At 33.7% G+C, this 21,010-nt stretch overlaps 6 protein-coding genes across 7 annotated transcripts; 5 read left to right on the top strand and 1 right to left on the bottom strand.

Moving 5' to 3' along the window:
• The first annotated feature begins 308 nt into the window (after positions 1 to 308).
• On the top strand, positions 309 to 2,736 carry LOC149729670 (uncharacterized). The gene is made up of 4 exons (XM_089886766.1): positions 309 to 905; positions 961 to 1,233; positions 1,419 to 1,648; positions 2,268 to 2,736. Exons 1-4 carry the CDS (start codon positions 851 to 853, stop codon positions 2,472 to 2,474), a joined length of 765 nt encoding a protein of 254 aa, XP_089742892.1. The 5' UTR covers positions 309 to 850; the 3' UTR covers positions 2,475 to 2,736.
• Positions 2,737 to 4,584: 1,848 nt separating this feature from the next.
• On the top strand, positions 4,585 to 6,862 carry LOC149729671 (uncharacterized). Its single transcript, XM_089886767.1, has 4 exons — positions 4,585 to 4,863; positions 4,919 to 5,191; positions 5,377 to 5,606; positions 6,236 to 6,862. The coding sequence occupies exons 1-4, from the start codon at positions 4,809 to 4,811 to the stop codon at positions 6,440 to 6,442; spliced, it is 765 nt and encodes a 254-aa protein (XP_089742893.1). The 5' UTR covers positions 4,585 to 4,808; the 3' UTR covers positions 6,443 to 6,862.
• A 1,806-nt stretch (positions 6,863 to 8,668) lies between these two features.
• LOC149729672 (uncharacterized) lies at positions 8,669 to 10,882 on the top strand. The gene is made up of 4 exons (XM_089886794.1): positions 8,669 to 8,835; positions 8,891 to 9,163; positions 9,349 to 9,578; positions 10,203 to 10,882. Exons 1-4 carry the CDS (start codon positions 8,781 to 8,783, stop codon positions 10,407 to 10,409), a joined length of 765 nt encoding a protein of 254 aa, XP_089742920.1. The 5' UTR covers positions 8,669 to 8,780; the 3' UTR covers positions 10,410 to 10,882.
• A 1,763-nt stretch (positions 10,883 to 12,645) lies between these two features.
• On the top strand, positions 12,646 to 20,516 carry LOC149729673 (uncharacterized). The gene is made up of 4 exons (XM_089886793.1): positions 12,646 to 12,805; positions 12,861 to 13,133; positions 13,319 to 13,548; positions 19,834 to 20,516. The coding sequence occupies exons 1-4, from the start codon at positions 12,751 to 12,753 to the stop codon at positions 20,038 to 20,040; spliced, it is 765 nt and encodes a 254-aa protein (XP_089742919.1). The 5' UTR covers positions 12,646 to 12,750; the 3' UTR covers positions 20,041 to 20,516.
• On the top strand, positions 14,010 to 16,261 carry LOC149729674 (myosin heavy chain kinase B-like). 2 transcript variants are annotated; one of them, XM_089886789.1, is made up of 2 exons: positions 14,010 to 14,676; positions 14,860 to 16,261. In XM_089886789.1, the coding sequence occupies exons 1-2, from the start codon at positions 14,601 to 14,603 to the stop codon at positions 15,879 to 15,881; spliced, it is 1,098 nt and encodes a 365-aa protein (XP_089742915.1). In that variant the 5' UTR covers positions 14,010 to 14,600; the 3' UTR covers positions 15,882 to 16,261. The 2 variants fall into 2 exon arrangements, with proteins under 2 accessions (XP_089742915.1, XP_089742916.1); XM_089886790.1 differs by having other exon boundaries at positions 14,010 to 14,664.
• On the bottom strand, positions 16,254 to 19,249 carry LOC149729675 (uncharacterized). Its single transcript, XM_089886791.1, has 4 exons — positions 17,455 to 19,249; positions 17,169 to 17,278; positions 16,653 to 16,819; positions 16,254 to 16,594 (listed from the first exon to the last, which is right to left on the bottom strand). Exons 1-4 carry the CDS (start codon positions 18,181 to 18,183, stop codon positions 16,380 to 16,382), a joined length of 1,221 nt encoding a protein of 406 aa, XP_089742917.1. The 5' UTR covers positions 18,184 to 19,249; the 3' UTR covers positions 16,254 to 16,379.
• Positions 20,517 to 21,010: the final 494 nt, after the last annotated feature.

The raw sequence follows: 21,010 nt of genomic DNA on the forward strand, positions 1-21,010 counted from the left end.
AATATTATATAACAAGATTTATATTAGAAATTATATTTTAAACGTTAAAACAACCGCTATACGTGTTTTCTTGCTTTGTATAGCTTACAAGGACTAAATGAACACATGCCGACCATGCATTTGTATAGGCGATTGACGCTCTGTGGGCTCCGTAATGGCGGACACGAGCGCCGTTTCCTAACTTGGTCTATACTAACTTTGGCCAAACGTGGTGTAATTGTGACGTCACATAACACATAAAGTACACACACATGAGAAATTAAAATTAGGGGACATAAACAAGGACTAAATGAACACATGCCGACCATGCATTTGTATAGGCGATTGACGCTCTGTGGGCTCCGTAATGGCGGACACGAGCGCCGTTTCCTAACTTGGTCTATACTAACTTTGGCCAAACGTGGTGTAATTGTGACGTCACATAACACATAAAGTACACACACATGAGAAATTAAAATTAGGGGACATAAACAAGCTGCTACAAAGCAAGAGCGAATTATAAAGCAAATTAAGACGTTACAATAAGTGTTACGTAGTATAATTAGATACATTCAGTTATTGGAAATTTCGAGGTATAAAATTTTCGCAAACCAAGATTCGTAAAACTGGCACAAATAGTGGTACTTATTCACGGAAATTTAGGTTAAAAACAATTTAAAAGTCATTTTGTTTCGTGCACGCATGCGAACTGGTATTCATACGAATCGAGTCTAACTAATATATATTGTACCAATATCTAGCATCACCAGTCAGTTGTTCAAATACGGTTATTGGCTAAGTTGTTTCACCTAACTGTACTTTAGCATAACGCAGATTACTGTACGAATTATTTTAATTACTATTGGTTATTATGAAGTGCGTTTGGTTTGTGTTGCTTGTACAAGTTATGAGCGCAGTTGGTTCACGTAAGTTGTTTACGTTAAAGTTAAAAATAAAGTTATTAAACAAGTTTAACAACAGATCGCTCGCTGACCGGCAAGGGAAGTATTGAAATATATTTGAGTTCAAAGAACGCTAAAACAAGGGCGGAGATACCCTACAGAATGTGCTTGCCCAAAGTTCCTGATTACGTTAACGCAACAGCAAAACCGAGCAACCCATCTTTGCCCGACAAGTTCAACGTGACCATTCTTGAAATTAAGAGAGGAACATTTGTAGCTGAGTTTGAACTGATTGAACAAACTACAGAGTGGGATACGATGCGAATAACTGTGGATTGGTCCTCGTATACATGTACGATTTAAAACTAATGTATGGCTACGAATAATAACAATCTCATTTACTTTAATATTAATTCATAAATAGATACAGTTTTATATTTCTTTAAAGATTCTTTGTTTACTACTAAATGGGACGAAAAAATAGAATTAAAAGGTTTCCCATCTTCCCCCACCTTACTGTATACCTTTTTCTTTTAGTTAATGGAATGGTTTATCAGAATCTGATCATTTGGTTCCCTGATGATGCAGATAGAAAATATATAACCGGCCACACGTCGTCGAAAAACTGTATTGACAACGGCGGTCGATTGGTGGATATTGTGGATAAAGCGATGTTCGACGTGGTTTATAACTACTGTCGAGACACGGTCGTATTCGGATCAGATGATTTTGTTCGTATTTGGCTCGGTTCAAGTTACAACACAACGGTAAGACTGGAATACACCTATACATATAAATATAACGTATCTATTTACGCAATATTTTAGTACACTTGGCGCTGCGTTCTTCACAGAGTGTGTAAAACAAATATATTTACCCCTAAACTTAAACTGTAATTTTTATTTACGGAATAGTACGGATCCACAACTGTATTTATTCGCGTCGTAAAAGCATTTTACCCGTAGCAGCCACCGAAAAAAAGAATAGAACGCGGTAAAGAAGTGAGATGATACGCTCTCTTTCTTTTGCAGGTCGTTCGCGTTTACTATTGTAGCCAATGGATTCTTTTATGTAGTTTTTCTTCGTTTTTTTGACCTAATTTAAATTTATAAGTGGAAAATAACTATTTTTAAATATATATTTTTTTCTAACAAACCGTTTGTTTCAACGTTTTTAACTAAATTTATTAAATAATTAAATTTCCTAAACAAGTGTTAACTGTAAGCGCTATAACCTAAATAGCTAAACTGGCCTAATAAACTGAAATACTTGGTGCAGTTTTTTAAATAAACAGCTAAAACCTCCTAAAACCAATGTGCGCCTATTTTAACTTTTACCCCCTGGAAGTTAGATTCCCAAGTTAAGAAGTTTGTTATTTATACACAGACTGATATAGTGACTCAGAGCAACGGGAAACCTGGTTATCATGGAGATTGGTACCCTGATTTTCCGACTAGAGTAAGCGAGACGAGCACACGATTGATTCTTTTCGTCATACCACCAAGTTCAGACAGCAAATACCACGGATTGCTCAACTATCCTCCTACCTTTAAAAGTGCCGTTGTACAATTGTGTTTGACTAACTTAATGTAACTTAGCATAAGTTAAGAGGTGGATGAATTAATACTTAGTCTTAAATAGATGAATGCATGGCCTATACTAAAGAAACTGGTTTTATAGGACAAAACCAAACTGTACAAAATATTCAATGTTGTTTTATAAATCTAGTTTAATCGTTCACACTCATCACAAACTACAACGTTTAATCGGCTTTACTGTGATTTAGTGAGCATTTAAGGTTAGCACCTTTTTCGCATTTTTTACCGGTTCAAAATGTACTGTTTTCATTTTATTATGTATTTTTTAATACTTAAAAACAGTAATCAGCTTTGACACTCGTTTTTTAAAGTCCTGATAATACTGTCGAATAATTATGTAACATTATTTTTCTGAAAATTATTTACTATTTATTTTATCAGGTATTTATGTACGTCCGTGTGTTGTCGAATTGGTAAACTTACTATTTTTAATTGCTGTAAATTAATAAACGTATTACGTATGATAGTACTTATTCGTGGTATCACCAAAGAAACAACACCTAATGCGATTTTAGAAATAATGGGTAATATGTTCTTCAGTGTCCTATCTTTCCCATAGAAATACAAGAGATCACAGATCTAATGCATGAGCACGGTATACACTAATTAGCATAGTATTAATTAGTATATATGCTTTGGTATTAATAAACCTTATCACAGCATAGATACCTAAACATATGTTTAGGTGTCTATGATCATGATTTATTGCGAGCGGTAAACTAAAAAAGCAAAGAAACGAGAGACGCGGCGTTTATACCGAAGATAACGATAAATAAAAAAGGCACTCGTCTACGCTTTGGGGCACACATGCTAATTGTGCGATTTTAAATCTGAAAATTCAGCCAAAAAATTATAAATATATAATATGATTTGATTTCAGTCAAGAGATTAAAGAATAAATGGTAGAATTGAGAATTGATATAAGTGCGGAAAAAATCGCCCTATCAGCAACAACAACAACAACAAAGCCAAGAACAACTGTTCGACGAAAAAGGATCTATATGACCACTACCGTGCTGAAAAAAAATAGAACGCGCATCTCTAATGTCGGCACAGGAGAGAAGTGATACACTCTCTCTCTTTCGCGGGTCGTTCCCGTTTACTATTGTAGTCAATGGAATCGATGACGTTTTATGTAGTTTTTCTTTGTATTTTTTACCTAATTTAAAGTTATAGTGTAAAACAACTTTTTTCTAATATATATATTTCTAACAAACCGTTTGTTTAAAATCTTTAATTAAATTTCCTAAACAAGTGATAAACTGTAAGAGTTAACCTACTAAATAAATAAACTGGTCTAATAAACTTGAATAGTTGGTGTAGTTTTTAAAATAAACAGCTAAAACCTTCCAAAAATACTATGCGCCTATCTTTTACAATGATGACCAAGCAAAATGGGGACGGAGTTGGCGGTCACATAAATAAAAAAAGAATATATCACGGTTTTGTGCAGCTGCGCGTTCTACTCTTTTTATTTCTGTGGTCTTTCCTCACTCTACTAAATTGTCTTGATTTGTGTCATTCCATTAGGCCGCCCATGTACAGACGACTACTACGGCAACGTCATGACTAATTAAGACGTGTAGTAGCCTACTGATAAATTTTTTTACAGACAAAATTTAAATCCTCTTTTTGTCACGAATGACAAGTTATGTACACGCTTTTTAATAAAAACGAAAGAATGCGGGCAGAAACACCAAATTCCAAAGACAATTTCTTTAAGAGTCTTTTGTTGTGTGATTTTACACCAAACTAGAATTAAATAGGAATGATTGAACGCGTAAATTTCCACTTATCCATACAGCAAGCATTTTCTGCAACCTGCACGGCGTAAGAGAGGATGTTCGCACTATTAATATTTAACAGAAATAAACTCAAACATTTTTGGGTTTTACCATAGTCATGATGTCTATTATAAAAAGCGGTTAATATTACCAGCTACACAGTTTCAGTAACTACAAGACAAGCCGGACGTTCTTGCTTTGTCTTACGTTTTCAGTATAAGTGTTACGTAGTATAATAAGATACATTCAGTTATTGGAAATTTCGAGGTATAAACTTTACGCAAACCAAGATTCGTAAAACTGGCACAAATAGTGGTACTTATTCACGGAACTCTAGGTTAAAAACAGTTTAAAAGTCATTTCGTTTCGTGCACTCATGCGAACTGGTATTCATATAAATCGAGTCTAAATAATATATATTGTACCAATATCTAGCATCATAAGTCAGTTGTTCAAATACGGTTAATGGCTAAGTTGTTTCACCTAACTGTACTTTAGCATAACGCAGATTACTGTACGGATTATTTTAATTACTATTGGTTATTATGAAGTGCGTTTGGTTTGTGTTGCTTGTACAAGTTATGAGCGCAGTTGGTTCACGTAAGTTGTTTACGTTAAAGTTAAAAAAAAAGTTATTAAACAAGTTTAGCAACAGATCGCTCGCTGACCGGCAAGGGAAGTATTGAAATATATTTGAGTTCAAAGAACGCTAAAACAAGGGCGGAGATACCCTACAGAATGTGCTTGCCCAAAGTTCCTGATTACGTTAACGCAACCGCAAAACCGAGCAACCCATCTTTGCCCGACAAGTTCAACGTGACCATTCTTGAAATTAAGAGAGGGACATTTGTAGCTGAGTTTGAATTGATTGAACAAACTACAGAGTGGGATACGATGCGAATAACTGTGGATTGGTCCTCGTATACATGTACGATTTAAAACTAATGTATGGCTACGAATATTAACAATCTCATTTACTTTAATATTAATTCATAAATAGATACAGTTTTATAATTCTTTAAATATAATTTGTTTACTACCAAATGGGACGAGAAAATAGAATTAAAAAGTTTCCCATCTTCCCCCACCTTACTGTATACCTTTTTCTTTTAGTTAATGGAATGGTTTATCAGAATCTGATCATTTGGTTCCCTGATGATGCAGATAGAAAATATATAAACGGCCACACGTCGTCGAAAAACTGTATTAACAACGGCGGTCGATTGCTGGATATTGTGGATGAAGCGATGTACGACGTGGTTTATAACTACTGTCGAGACACGGTCGTATTCGGATCAGATGATTTTGTTCGTATTTGGCTCGGTTCAAGTTACAACACAACGGTAAGACTGGAATACACCTATACATATAAATATAACGTATCTATTTACGCAATATTTTAGTACACTTGGCGCTGCGTTCTTCACAGAGTGTGTAAAACAAATATATTTACCCCTAAACTTAAACTGTAATTTTTATTTACGGAATAGTAGGGATCCACAACTGTATTTATTTGCGTCGTAATAGCATTTTTACCCGTAGCAGCCACCGAAAAAAAAAAATAATAGAACGCGGTAAAGGAGTGAGATGATACGCTCTCTTTCTTTTGCAGGTCGTTCGCGTTTACTATTGTAGTCAATGGATTCCAGCGCGTTTTATGTAGTTTTTCTTCGTTTTTTTGACCTAATTTAAATTTATAAGTGGAAAATAACTATTTTTAAATATATATTTTTTTCTAACAAACCGTTTGTTTCAACGTTTTTAACTAAATTTATTAAATAATTAAATTTCCTAAACAAGTGTTAACTGTAAGCGCTAACCTAAATAGCTAAACTGGCCTATTAAACTGAAATACTTGGTGCAGATTTTGAAATAAACAGCTAAAACCTCCTAAAACCAATGTGCGCCTATTTTAACTTTCACCCCCTGGAAGTTAGATTCCCAAGTTAAGAAGTTTGCTATTTATACACAGACTGATATAGTGACTCAGAGCAACGGGAAACCTGGTTATCATGGAGATTGGTACCCTGATTTTCCGACTAGAGTAAGCGAGACGAGCACACGATTGATTCTTTTCGTCATACCACCAAGTTCAGACAGCAAATACCACGGATTGCTCAACTATCCTCCTACCTTTAAAAGTGCCGCTGTACAATTGTGTTCGACTAACTTAATGTAACTTAGCATAAGTTAAGAGGTGGATGAATTAATACTTAGTCTTAAATAGATGAATGCATGGCCTATACTAAAGAAACTGGTTTTATAGAACAAAACCAAACTGTACAAAATATTCAATGTTGTTTTATAAATCTAGTTTAATCGTTCACACTCATCACAAACTACAACGTTTAATCGGCTTTACTGTGATTTAGTGAGCATTTAAGGTTAGCACCTCTTTCGCATTTTTTACCGGTTCAAAATGTACTGTTTTCATTTTTTTATGTATTTTTTTAATACTTAAAAACAGTAATCAGCTTTGACGCTCGTTTTTTAAAGTCGTGATAATACTGTCGAATAATTATGTAACATTATTTTTCTGAAAATTATTTACTATTTATTTTATCAGGTATTTATGTACGTGCGTGTGTTGTCGAATTGGTAAACTTACTATTTTTAATTGCTGTAAATTTATAAACGTATTACGTATGATAGTACTTATTCGTGGTATCACCAAAGAAACAACACCTAATGCGATTTTAGAAATAATGGGTAATATGTTCTTCAGTGTCCTATTTTTCCCATAGAAATACAAAAGATCACAGATCTAATGCATGAGCACGGTATACACTAATTAGCATAGTATTAATTAGTATATATGCTTTGGTATTAATTAACCTTATCACAGCATAGATATCTAAACATATGTTTAGGTGTCTATGATCATGATTTATTGCCAGCGGTAAACTAAAAAAGCAAAGAAACGAGAGACGCGGTGTTTATACCGAAGATAACGATAAATAAAAAAGGCACTCGTCTACGCTTCGGTGCACACATGCTAATTGTGCGATTTTAAATCTGAAAATTCAGCCCAAAAATTATAAATATATAATATGATTTGATTTCAGTCAAGAGATTAAAGAATAAATGGTAGAAATGAGAATTGATATAAGTGCGGAAAAAATCGCCCTATCAGCAACAAAAACAACAAGAAAGCCAAGAACAATTGTTCGACGAAAAAGGATCTATATGACCACTACCGTGCTCAAAAAGAATAGAACGCGCATCTCTAATGTCGGCACAGGAGAGAAGTGATACACTCTCTCTCTTTCGCGGGTCGGTCCCGTTTACTATTGTAGTCAATGGAATCGATGACGTTTTATGTAGTTTTTCTTTGTTTTTTTTTTACTTAATTTAAAGTTGTAGTGTAAAACAACTTTTTTCTAATATATATATTTCTAACAAACCGTTTGTTTAAAATTTTTAATTAAATTTCCTGAACAAGTGGTAAACTGTAAGCGTTAACCTACTAAATAAATAAACTGGTCTAATAAACTTGAATAGTTGGTGTAGTTTTTAAAATAAACAGCTAAAACCTTCCAAAAATACTATGCGCCTATCTTTTACAATGGAGACCAAACAAAATGGGGACGGAGTTGGCGGTCACGTGAATAGAAAAAAGAATATATCACGGTTTTGTGCAGCTGCGCGTTCTACTCTTTTTATTTCTGTGGTCTTTCCTCACTCTACTAAATTGTCTTGTTTTGTGTTATTCCATTAGGCCGCCCATGTACAGACGACTACTACGGCAACGTCATGACTAATTAAGACGTGTAGTAGCCTACTAATAAATTTTTTTACAGACAAAATTTAAATCCTCTTTTTGTCACGAATGACAAGTTATGTACACCCTTTTTAATAAAAACGAAAGAATGCGGGCAGAAACACCAAATTCCAAAGACAATTTCTTTAAGGGTCTTTTGTTGTGTGATTTTACACCAAACTAGAATTAAATAGGAATGATTGAACGCGTAAATTTCCACTTATCCATACAGCAAGCATTTTCCGCAACCTGCACGGCGTAAGAGAGGATGTTCGCACTATTAATATTAAACAGAAATAAACTCAAACATTTTTGGGTTTTACCATAGTCATGATGTCTATTATAAAAAGCGGTTAATATTACCAGCTACACAGTTTCAGTAACTACAAGACAAGCCGGACGTTCTTGCTTTGTCTTACGTTTTCAGTATAAGTGTTACGTAGTATAATAAGATACATTCAGTTATTGGAAATTTCGAGGTATAAACTGTACGCAAACCAAGATTCGTAAAACTGGCACAAATAGTGGTACTTATTCACGGAACTCTAGGTTAAAAACAGTTTAAAAGTCATTTTGTTTCGTGCACTCATGCGAACTGGTATTCATATGAATCGAGTCTAAATAATATATATTGTACCAATATCTAGCATCACCAGTCAGTTGTTCAAATACGGTTAATGGCTAAATTGTTTCACTTAACTGTACTTTAGCATAACGTAGATTACTGTACGAATTATTTTAATTACTATTGGTTATTATGAAGTGCGTTTGGTTTGTGTTGCTTGTACAAGTTATGAGCGCAGTTGGTTCACGTAAGTTGTTTACGTTAAAGTTAAAAATAAAGTTATTAAACAAGTTTAACAACAGATCGCTCGCTGACCGGCAAGGGAAGTATTGAAATATATTTGAGTTCAAAGAACGCTAAAACAAGGGCGGAGATACCCTACAGAATGTGCTTGCCCAAAGTTCCTGATTACGTTAACGCAACAGCAAAACCGAGCAACCCATCTTTGCCCGACAAGTTCAACGTGACCATTCTTGAAATTAAGAGAGGGACATTTGTAGCTGAGTTTGAACTGATTGAACAAACTACAGAGTGGGATACGATGCGAATAACTGTGGATTGGTCCTCGTATACATGTACGATTTAAAACCAATGTATGGCTACGAATAATAACAATCTCATTTACTTTAATATTAATTCATAAATAGATACAGTTTTATATTTCTTTAAAGATTCTTTGTTTACTACTAAATGGGACGAAAAAATAGAATTAAAAGGTTTCCCATCTTCCCCCACCTTACTGTATACCTTTTTCTTTTAGTTAATGGAATGGTTTATCAGAATCTGATCATTTGGTTCCCTGATGATGCAGATAGAAAATATATAACCGGCCACACGTCGTCGAAAAACTGTATTGACAACGGCGGTCGATTGCTGGATATTGTGGATAAAGCGATGTACGACATGGTTTATAACTACTGTCGAGACACGGTCGTATTCGGATCAGATGATTTTGTTCGTATTTGGCTCGGTTCAAGTTACAACACAACGGTAAGACTGGAATACACCTATACATAAAAATATAACGTATCCATTTACGCAATATTTTAGTACACTTGGCGCTGCGTTCTTCACAGAGTGTGTAAAACAAATATATTTACCCCTAAACTTAAACTGTAATTTGTATTTACGGAATAGTAGGGATCCACTACTGTATTTATTTGCGTCGTAATAGTATTTTTACCCGTAGCAGCCACCGAAAAAAAGATTAGAACGCGGTAAAGGAATGAGATAATACGCTCTCTTTTTTTTGCAGGTCGTTCGCGTTTACTATTGTAGTCAATGGATTCCAGGGCGTTTTATGTAGTTTTCCTTCGTTTTTTGACCTAATCTAAATTTATAAGTGGAAAATAACTATTTTTAAATATATATTTTTTTCTAACAAACCGTTTGTTTCAACGTTTTTAACTAAACTTATTAAATAATTAAATTTCCTAAACAAGTGTTAACTGTAAGCACTAACCTAAATAGCTAAACTGGCCTAATAAACTGAAATACTTGGTGCAGTTTTTTAAATAAACAGCTAAAACCTCCTAAAACCAATGTGCGCCTATTTTAACTTTCACCCCCTGGAAGTTAGATTCCCAAGTTAAGAAGTTTGTTATTTATACACAGACTGATATAGTGACTCAGAGCAACGGGAAACCTGGTTATCATGGAGATTGGTACCCTGATTTTCCGACTAGAGTAAGCGAGACGAGCACACGATTGATTCTTTTCGTCATACCACCAAGTTCAGACAGCAAATACCACGGATTGCTCAACTATCCTCCTACCTTTAAAAGTGCCGTTGTACAATTGTGTTTGACTAACTTAATGTAACTTAGCATAAGTTAAGAGGTGGATGAATTAATACTTAGTCTTAAATAGATGAATGCATGGCCTATACTAAAGAAACTGGTTTTATAGGACAAAACCAAACTGTACAAAATATTCAATGTTGTTTTATAAATCTAGTTTAATCGTTCACACTCATCACAAACTACAACGTTTAATCGGCTTTACTGTGATTTAGTGAGCATTTAAGGTTAGCACCTTTTTCGCATTTTTTACCGGTTCAAAATGTACTGTTTTCATTTTATTATGTATTTTTTTAATACTTAAAAACAGTAATCAGCTTTGACACTCGTTTTTTAAAGTCCTGATAATACTGTCGAATAATTATGTAACATTATTTTTCTGAAAATTATTTACTATTTATTTTATCAGGTATTTATGTACGTGCGTGTGTTGTCGAATTGGTAAACTAATATTTTTAATTGCTGTAAATTAATAAACGTATTACGTATGATAGTGCTTATTCGTGGTATCACCAAAGAAACAACACCTAATGCGATTTTAGAAATAATGGGTAATATGTTCTTCAGTGTCCTATCTTTCCCATAGAAATACAAAAGATCACAGATCTAATGCATGAGCACGGTATACACTAATTAGCATAGTATTAATTAGTATATATGCTTTGGTATTAATAAACCTTATCACAGCATAGATACCTAAACATATGTTTAGGTGTCTATGATCATGATTTATTGCGAGCGGTAAACTAAAAAAGCAAAGAAACGAGAGACGCGGTGTTTATACCGAAGATAACGATAAATAAAAAAGACACTCGTCTACGCTTCGGTGCACACATGCTAATTGTGCGATTTTAAATCTGAAAATTCAGCCAAAAAATTATAAATATATAATATGTTTTGATTTCAGTCAAGAGATTAAAGAATAAATGGTAGAATTGAGAATTGATATAAGTGCGGAAAAAATCGCCCTATCAGCAACAACAACAACAAGAAAGCCAAGAACAACTGTTCGACGAAAAAGGATCTATATGACCACTACCGTGCTCAAAAAGAATAGAACGCGCATCTCTAATGTCGGCACAGGAGAGAAGTGATACACTCTCTCTCTTTCGCGGGTCGTTCCCGTTTACTATTGTAGTCAATGGAATCGATGACGTTTTATGTAGTTTTTCCTTGTTTTTTTTTTTACTTAATTTAAAGTTATAGTGTAAAACAACTTTTTTCTAATATACATATTTCTAAAAAACCGTTTGTTTAAAATTTTTAATTAAATTTCCTGAACAAGTGGTAAACTGTAAGCGTTAACCTACTAAATAAATAAACTGGTGTAATAAACTTGAATAGTTGGTGTAGTTTTTAAAATAAACAGCTAAAACCTTCCAAAAATACTATGCGCCTATCTTTTACAATGGAGACCAAACAAAATGGGGACGGAGTTGGCGGTCACATGAATAGAAAAAAGAATATATCACGGTTTTGTGCAGCTGCGCGTTCTACTCTTTTTATTTCTGTGGTCTTTCCTCACTCTACTAAATTGTCTTGTTTTGTGTCATTCCATTAGGCCGCCCATGTACAGACGACTACTACGGCAACGTCATGACTAATTAATACGTGTAGTAGCCTACTAATAAATTTTTTTACAGACAAAATTTAAATCCTCTTTTTTGTCACGAATGACAAGTTATGTACACGCTTTTTAATAAAAACGAAAGAATGCGGGCAGAAACACCAAATTCCAGATACAATTTCTTTAAGAGTCTTTTGTTGTGTGATTTTACACCAAACTAGAATTAAGTAGGAATGATTGAACGCGTAAATTTCCACTTATCCATACAGCAAGCATTTTCCGCAACCTGCACGGCGTAAGAGAGGATGTTCGCACTATTAATATTAAACAGAAATAAACTCAAACATTTTTGGGTTTTACCAAAGGGATGATGTCTATTATAAAAGGCGGTTAATATTACCAGCTACACAGTTTCAGTAACTACAAGACAAGCCGGACGTTCTTGCTTTGTCTTACGTTTTCAGTATAAGTGTTACGTAGTATAATAAGATACATTCAGTTATTGGAAATTTCGAGGTATAAACTTTACGCAAACCAAGATTTGTAAAACTGGCACAAATAGTGGTACTTATTCACGGAACTCTAGGTTAAAAACAGTTTAAAAGTCATTTCGTTTCGTGCACTCATGCGAACTGGTATTCATATAAATCGAGTCTAAATAATATATATTGTACCAATATCTAGCATCATCAGTCAGTTGTTCAAATACGGTTAATGGCTAAGTTGTTTCACTTAACTGTACTTTAGCATATAACGCAGATTACTGTACGGATTATTTTAATTACTATTGGTTATTATGAAGTGCGTTTGGTTTGTGTTGCTTGTACAAGTTATGAGCGCAGTTGGTTCACGTAAGTTGTTTACGTTTAAGTTAAAAATAAAGTTATTAAACAAGTTTAACAACAGATCGCTCGCTGACCGGCAAGGGAAGTATTGAAATATATTTGAGTTCAAAGAACGCTAAAACAAGGGCGGAGATACCCTACAGAATGTGCTTGCCCAAAGTTCCTGATTACGTTAACGCAACAGCAAAACCGAGCAACCCATCTTTGCCCGACAAGTTCAACGTGACCATTCTTGAAATTAAGAGAGGGACATTTGTAGCTGAGTTTGAACTGATTGAACAAACTACAGAGTGGGATACGATGCGAATAACTGTGGATTGGTCCTCGTATACATGTACGATTTAAAACTAATGTATGGCTACGAATAATAACAATCTCATTTACTTTAATATTAATTCATAAATAGATACAGTTTTATATTTCTTTAAAGATTCTTTGTTTACTACTAAATGGGACGAGAAAATAGAATTAAAAGGTTTCCCATCTTCCCCCACCTTACTGTATACCTTTTTCTTTTAGTTAATGGAATGGTTTATCAGAATCTGATCATTTGGTTCCCTGATGATGCAGATAGAAAATATATAACCGGCCACACGTCGTCGAAAAACTGTATTGACAACGGCGGTCGATTGGTGGATATTGTGGATAAAGCGATGTACGACGTGGTTTATAACTACTGTCGAGACACGGTCGTATTCGGATCAGATGATTTTGTTCGTATTTGGCTCGGTTCAAGTTACAACACAACGGTAAGACTGGAATACACCTATACACATATAACGTATCTATTTACGCAATATTTTAGGACACTTGGCGCTGCGTTCTTCACAGAGTGTGTAAAACAAATATATTTACCCCTAAACTTAAACTGTAATTTGTATTTACGGAATAGTAGGGATCCACTACTGTATTTATTGGCGTCGTAATAGTATTTTTACCCGTAGCAGCCACCGAAAAAAAAGAATAGAACGCGGTAAAGGAGTGAGATGATACGCTCTCTTTCTTTTGCAGGTCGTTCGCGTTTACTATTGTAGTCAATGGATTCCAGCGCGTTTTATGTAGTTTTTCTTCGTTTTTTTTGACCTAATTTAAATTTATAAGTGGAAAATAACTATTTTTAAATATATATTTTTTTCTAACAAACCGTTTGTTTCAACGTTTTTAACTAAATTTATTAAATAATTAAATTTCCTAAACAAGTGTTAACACTTTAGTATGGTGGCCTATGAGTGCCACCCTAATAAATAAAAAAATAAGAATATTACGATAAAAAAACGATAAGTAAAATGAAAGCGAAAAGTAAAATGAAATTAAAAAGTAAAATGAAATTGAAAAGTAAAATGAAATTGAAAAGTAAAATGAAATTGAAAAGTAAAATGAAAATGAAAAGTAAAATGAAAAGTAAAATGAAAATGAAAACGAAACGTAAAATGAAAATGAAAACGAAACGTAAAATGAAAATGAAAATGAAAACGAAACGTAAAATGAAACGAAAAGTAAATTCAAAACGAAAGGTAAAACGAAAACGAAAAGTTAAATGAAAACGAAAAGTAAAATGAAAACGAAAAGTAAAATGAAAACGAAAAGTAAAATGAAAACGAAAAGTAAAATGAAAACGAGAAGTAAAATGAAAACGAAAAGTAAAATGAAAGCGAAAAGTAAAATGAAAAACTTCACGTGGACGAGACGTGCCAGTGCCAACATAGACATCACAAAAATCTTACATGTAGTATTTCTATGGCAGGTCTTCTTTCATTTTAAATCTTTGCACGCGCTTTGAAACAAGATATTATCAACAAAAATGGCTGATATGTGGAACAAATTTAAAGAGGAGATGAAACAAAAAAGAACAAAGAAACCTGAACGTAAGGTTACCGGTAAGAATGACTCGCAAATTTTAGATAGGAAATGCATTACCATTCAAAGATGCAGCCCTGAAGTATCAGGCAAGGCTCAAAAATATTTAAAAATAGGAGCTCGCGAGTTTGTTCCATTTCTGTTTGATGAATTGAGCATTAAAAACATAAAAAAGGCATGTAATGCTCATTTTTCCTTTGAAGATGATGATATGACCTGTGACATTTTAGCTGGGGAGCAAGGTCCATCATGCTGTTTACTTGATCAATTACCAAACTTCAATGTCGTACATATTAGAGCAATTGCTAACACAACTGAACTAGCTTGTAAAGAAAATTCTAAGTTTAAACTTGTGGTATCAAGCTCTTTGCCCCAAATTAAAAGAAGAAAAACTGACCATCTTCAGCCGCAACAAATTTCTGTGGAATTTAGTGTGAAAAGGGAACACCCAATCCCCAAAAGTTTATCGGTTGTAGAAATGATGAAATTAGGAAACGTTATGGACGCTACCAGTACAAAAATTAAACTATCTCAGTTTCACATTTCTGACATGATGTGGAGTACTGAAATTGAGGAAATTATTCGGGTCGAAAAGGAAAGTTTTAGCCAAGGAGGCTTTAGAAAGGCATATAAGGTGCAATCTTCTTCCAAGCTGTTGCCTGGTACTTGGGTGTTAAAGCAATACTTGCCAGAAACATTGGACACACTTAATGAAATAAACCAAACCCCTGAAGGCCATACCCGCAAGATCGTGCAAATGCACATGCTTGCAGCAAATTTTACTTCCCAACTTGCCAAAGCAGTACAAAATCTGACTAAAGGCAAATTTGGATATATACCGACATATACTAAAATATACTTCGGAAAAATTACAGACGGCGAAGAGGACACATTTGTTACCTTGGAAGAATATATACATGGAAAATTTACAAAATATACATCGAATGATGGTACTGTATGTGGAAACAAAGAAACGACAGCATGTAAAAAAGCAGTATGTTTAGCACATTTCAGCTTTCAGCATTCTTCCCAGCAGCTGCTTTTAACCGACATTCAAGGAGATACTACTGTGTACACTGACCCAGAGATTGCTTCCATTAAACATGTAAACGAAGATGGAACTTTATTGTTTTGTGCAGGGAATCTAGCACAGCGAGCAATCTCTACCTTCGTTGCACAACACGAGTGCAATGATTATTGTGAAGCTTTGGATTTAAAGATGTAGTGAACAATAAATTAAGGATCTATTAATAATCTTGAAAAAGAATAAGCTTGCAAATCAATATTATACATAGCAGGCGAATTGTCAAAACGCTTGAGGTACCGGTAATAAAGCATTTCAGTTTTACGTATAAGCCAGCTAATTTCTTTTCACAATCAGGTGCACAAATCTAACTATTTGATAACATACCCGTACATATATTTTTATAATCTATTATAATATGGTATTTCTTTTATAGATTTCCTACACCTACATTTTGTTATATTGTGTACCCGGTACATATTTGCCTTTTACAATTTCTCTTGTTCCTTTCATTTTTCAACTAATGTTCTTTTTACCTTATGACAGTGTAGTTTTATTATAAATACACAAATGGTGGCTCACTGTTGCATTTTTAATGAATATTTTCTGCGAGAAAATTTCAGCAAAACTGGAAATAAAATCAGTGGTAATTTAATTTAGTTTTCTGGTATTTAGACTTAAACAAAAAAACAAACATATTTATGGTATAACAGGTTCTTTAGTAAGCTGAGAAACAAGCTTTCTTCTCAAAAACAAGTAAGCATCTGTACATTCATTTGCCGATAGGAGATGAGGGTTAGGAATATATTCTTGTAAAGTCTTTCGCTGGGATGACAATAGGAAGTCGGTTCTCACATCCAGAACTCCAGAAACCTCACAAACTTCCTTTAGCTGTGAATCAGTTATATGCTGGCCTGGAGAATCACTATTATTAGTACTGAACACCAGAGCAAGAATAACAATATAATTTACCACATTTTTCAAGACCATAGTTTTCCGGAAAATTGTAAATATGATTGGGAATGCCGTTGGGAAGATATGTACCCCTTTGATATCTTATTCTATGTGTATTCCAGTTATCCACGAATACTTTCATTTCCTTTTCCAGCACTGGTATATACACAAATGCAAGTATATCTCTGTTAACAAACATAAATAATAATGTTTTTGTAAGCTCTACTTTGGGTAAATGCAAATAAATGTTATTACTTACATCGTCCAGCTGCATATAGTCTGTTGTGCCAGAATTCAACCGAAAGGTTGTAGGGTCAGAAACCCACTGGTGGCTTAGTCATTTGTATCCTTGGGCAAAGCAATTAGCAAATATAGCCTGAACCCAGTGGATTAATGGGTTAAACTAACACAGTCAGGAACATCTGAATTATACACTGCAATACCTCCTGTAACTCGACAGTGGGCATGCTTGCATTTTCCAATGAATATCCTACATTGGCTATTGCAATGCAAAATTTAATTGCGTCATGTTACCTGTCTAAAGCTATGTCAGGATTGTAATGACCCAGATCTTTCAAAGACATTAATTGGCGTTTAAAATACTTTTCCAGGCGTTCATGTAACTCTTTCCACCATCTTTCAATCTACAAACAAAGCCATTGTATTAATTACAGAGTGTCAACCACTACTGTTAAAAAAACATATTTAGACTGCACCCCATGTTTTATGCTCACATTGAAACTGATTTCACCAAATCATATTAAGTACCGGACACTGGTATGTTTAAGCATTAATAAAAAATGTTAAGTTAGCAACATACCTGATTTGAAGTTGATTTTCCATAAATAACAGTATCACTCGCATCAGTAACATCAATATGAGATTTTCGAAGAAATGCATGCATTGTGGCCATGATACCAGTTTCTGTACCTTTGTCAAGCCTCATATATGATGCAATACATTTTGTCTCATAAATATAATCAAAGTACCAACGAGCAATTAATTTGGGGTCACAATTGTCGGTCCAAATTTTAAGCCACAGCAGATTTCGGCTAGCAGTGTCTATGCAACCATACACAGCTAGTGGAAAAGTACTTTTTTGAAATCCCATTAGTTTACAGTGGCCGTCAAGTGAATGTACCCAGTCAGGTCCTTTGCTACTAAAATGACCCTTTTTTAACCTTTTCTTCCCTGGTGTTCTTGCTTCCAGCCCATCGGGATCTAACTCCACCATGATTGCATATACTAGGTCCCTAGGTACATTCATATGGTGCTGTTTCCTTACTTTCTGATGCATGGCGCGATATCCTAAACACTTTCCAGGTCCATCAAGTTCTTTGGTTACTGCTGACTTTACATCATTTATTGCAATTGCTGGATCAATATAAGTGATGTTAAAAAATTTCAATCTTCGACAAAGAGTTCTTAGACTCCATGGGTACTGAGGAAAGTCACGCTTTACAAAATCAAGTATTTCTAATCTTTTAATGGATTGTCTCACATAGTTTTGCAATGCACCAGTCAACACAACGTCATTTTGCCAATCCATCACTGATGTCAGCAATGGCACTTAACAAGTTTACTAGGCCTGTGCTGTGGTAACATATTATTAAATGGTTAAAATTTTTGCATAGGGGTTAGTGCATAGTAAAAATCTGAGCATTCCGTAGTTTTAAACCTAATGCTGTCAGGGTGGGTTACGGATTAGTATAAATTTTCCTAGTTCCATATTTCTGTCTTTAAGTGGGCCTATACTGCCCATGTTACATTATTATGTCTAACATCTAAGTATAAACCATATCAAAACATAGAAAATACAATAACCTCAAGTTGACATTATTTCTTTATATCTAAATCTGCTATGTCTAGTAGTCTTGTACCATACCAGTACCTACAATGTACATTGCATAGATAAAGCGTAATAGTTTAGTATACTAGTCGGCCATCTGCGAAGCAATGATATCCACTTTAGTACCTGATCCGAACTATTGTTTACATGAGGCTTTTGAGGCTGGTATATCTACTTGTTCACCCAAGACCAAAAATTCACCTAATAAAAATTAACAAAGCGTTGACCTATATTACTACTTGTTTAGGATAGCCTACTATGGTTCTACTCCTAATATTAGGCCTACGCATAACGAATGTTTGGTTAGATTTAAAAGTTATGACAAATTGCAACAACATTGTTGGGTTGATTTGGCTAATAACAAGGAATAAATAAACAACTACCGGTACGTTAAAGCAACAAGTACGAAGGTTTAAAATGAAAGAAGACATTCCATAGAAATCAGAGTAAATAAAAAGTAATTTTGATAGAATTTTTAAGATTTCTATGTTGGCACTGGCACGTCTCGGCCACGTGAAGTTTTTCATTTTACTTTTCGTTTTCATTTTACTTTTCGTTTTCATTTTACTTTTCGTTTTCATTTTACTTTTCGTTTTCATTTTACTTTTCGTTTTCATTTTACTTTTCGTTTTCATTTTACTTTTCGTTTTCATTTTACTTTTCGTTTTCATTTTACTTTTTGTTTTCATTTTACTTTTCGTTTTCATTTTACTTTTCGTTTTCATTTTACTTTTCGTTTTCATTTTACTTTTCGTTTTCATTTTACTTTTCGTTTTCATTTTACTTTTCGTTTTCATTTTACTTTTCGTTTTCATTTTACTTTTTGTTTTCATTTTACTTTTCGTTTTCATTTTACTTTTCGTTTTCATTTTACTTTTCGTTTTCATTTTACTTTTCGCTTTCATTTTACTTTTTGTTTTCATTTTACTTTTTGCTTTCATTTTACGTTTCATTTATTTACTTTTCGTTTTCATTTTACTTTTTGTTTTCATTTTACTTTTCGTTTTCAATTTACTTTTCGTTTTCATTTTACTTTTCAATTTCATTTTACTTTTCAATTTCATTTTACTTTTTAATTTCATTTTACTTTTTAATTTCATTTTACTTTTCGCTTTCATTTTACTTATCGTTTTTTTTTATCGTAATATTCTTATTTTATTTATTTATTAGGGTGGCACTCATAACTGTAAGCGCTAACCTAAATAGCTAAACTGGCCTAATAAACTGAAATACTTGGTGCAGTTTTTTAAATAAACAGCTAAAACCTCCTAAAACCAATGTGCGCCTATTTTAACTTTCACCCCCTGGAAGTTAGATTCCCAAGTTAAGAAGTTTGTTATTTATACACAGACTGATATAGTGACTCAGAGCAACGGGAAACCTGGTTATCATGGAGATTGGTACCCTGATTTTCCGACTCGAGTAAGCGAGACGAGAACAGGATTGTTTCTTGCCGTCATACCACCAAGTTCAACCAGCAAATACCACGGATTGCTCAACTATTTTCCTACACTTAAAATTGCCGTTGTGCAATTGTGTTCGACTAACTTAATGTAACTTAGCATAAGTTAAGCGGTGGATGAATTAATACTTAGTCTTAAATAGATGAATGCATGGCCTATACTAAAGAAACTGGTTTTATAGGACAAAACCAAACTGTACAAAATATTCAATGTTGTTTTATAAATCTAGTTTAATCGTTCACACTCATCACAAACTACAACGTTTAATCGGCTTTACTATGATTTAGTGAGCATTTAAGGTTAGCACCTTACTATTTCGCATTTTTTTACCGGTTCAAAATGTACTGTTTTCATTTTTATGTATTTTTTTAATACTTAAAAACAGTAATCAGCTTTGACGCTCGTTTTTTAAAGTCGTGATAATACTGTCGAATAATTATGTAACATTATTTTTCTGAAAATTATTTACTATTTATTTTATCAGGTATTTATGTACGTCCGTGTGTTGTCGAATTGGTAAACTAATATTTTTAATTGCTGTAAATTAATAAACGTATTACGTATGATAGTACTTATTCGTGGTATCACCAAAGAAACAACACCTAATGCGATTTTAGAAATAATGGGTAATATGTTCTTCAGTGTCCTATCTTACCCATAGAAATAAAAAAGAATAGAATGCGCATCTCTAATGTCGGCAAAGGAGAGAAGTGATACACTTTCTCTCTTTCGCGGGTCGTTCCCGTTTACTATTGTAGTCAATAGAATCGATGACGTTTTATGCAGTTTTTCTTTGTTTTTTTTTTTACTTAATTTAAAGTTATAGTGTAAAACAACTATTTTCTAATATATATATTTCTAACAAACCGTTTGTTTAAAATTTTTAATTAAATTTCCTAAACAAGTGATAAACTGTAAGCATTAACCTACTAAATAAATAAACTGGTCTAATAAACTTGAATAGTTGGTGTAGTTTTTAAAATAACAGCTAAAACCTTCCAAAAATACTATGCGCCTATCTTTTACAATGGAGACCAAGCAAAATGGGGACGTAGTTGGCGGTC

The sequence above is a fragment of the Ciona robusta genome, chromosome 10 (assembly GCF_009617815.1).
Source record: "Ciona robusta chromosome 10, ASM961781v2".
Lineage (NCBI taxonomy): Eukaryota > Metazoa > Chordata > Ascidiacea > Phlebobranchia > Cionidae > Ciona > Ciona robusta.

Bases quoted from the DNA above. Each gene is read 5' to 3' on its own strand.
- LOC149729673 (XM_089886793.1), top strand. From the start codon at position 12,751: ATGAAGTGCGTTTGGTTTGTGTTGCTTGTACAAGTTATGAGCGCAGTT. The intron at 12,806-12,860 runs GTAAGTTGTTTA...GTTTAACAACAG, and splicing joins TATGAGCGCAGTTGGTTCAC to ATCGCTCGCTGACCGGCAAG. The intron at 13,549-19,833 runs GTAAGACTGGAA...ATTTATACACAG, and splicing joins GTTCAAGTTACAACACAACG to ACTGATATAGTGACTCAGAG.
- LOC149729674 (XM_089886789.1), top strand. From the start codon at position 14,601: ATGGCTGATATGTGGAACAAATTTAAAGAGGAGATGAAACAAAAAAGA. The intron at 14,677-14,859 runs GTAAGAATGACT...TTTCCTTTGAAG, and splicing joins ACCTGAACGTAAGGTTACCG to ATGATGATATGACCTGTGAC.
- LOC149729670 (XM_089886766.1), top strand. From the start codon at position 851: ATGAAGTGCGTTTGGTTTGTGTTGCTTGTACAAGTTATGAGCGCAGTT. The intron at 906-960 runs GTAAGTTGTTTA...GTTTAACAACAG, and splicing joins TATGAGCGCAGTTGGTTCAC to ATCGCTCGCTGACCGGCAAG. The intron at 1,649-2,267 runs GTAAGACTGGAA...ATTTATACACAG, and splicing joins GTTCAAGTTACAACACAACG to ACTGATATAGTGACTCAGAG.
- LOC149729671 (XM_089886767.1), top strand. From the start codon at position 4,809: ATGAAGTGCGTTTGGTTTGTGTTGCTTGTACAAGTTATGAGCGCAGTT. The intron at 4,864-4,918 runs GTAAGTTGTTTA...GTTTAGCAACAG, and splicing joins TATGAGCGCAGTTGGTTCAC to ATCGCTCGCTGACCGGCAAG. The intron at 5,607-6,235 runs GTAAGACTGGAA...ATTTATACACAG, and splicing joins GTTCAAGTTACAACACAACG to ACTGATATAGTGACTCAGAG.
- LOC149729672 (XM_089886794.1), top strand. From the start codon at position 8,781: ATGAAGTGCGTTTGGTTTGTGTTGCTTGTACAAGTTATGAGCGCAGTT. The intron at 8,836-8,890 runs GTAAGTTGTTTA...GTTTAACAACAG, and splicing joins TATGAGCGCAGTTGGTTCAC to ATCGCTCGCTGACCGGCAAG. The intron at 9,579-10,202 runs GTAAGACTGGAA...ATTTATACACAG, and splicing joins GTTCAAGTTACAACACAACG to ACTGATATAGTGACTCAGAG.
- LOC149729675 (XM_089886791.1), bottom strand. From the start codon at position 18,183: ATGGATTGGCAAAATGACGTTGTGTTGACTGGTGCATTGCAAAACTAT. The intron at 17,279-17,454 runs GTATGTTGCTAA...CTTTGTTTGTAG, and splicing joins GAAAATCAACTTCAAATCAG to ATTGAAAGATGGTGGAAAGA. The intron at 16,820-17,168 runs GTAACATGACGC...GTTTGTTAACAG, and splicing joins CCTGACATAGCTTTAGACAG to AGATATACTTGCATTTGTGT.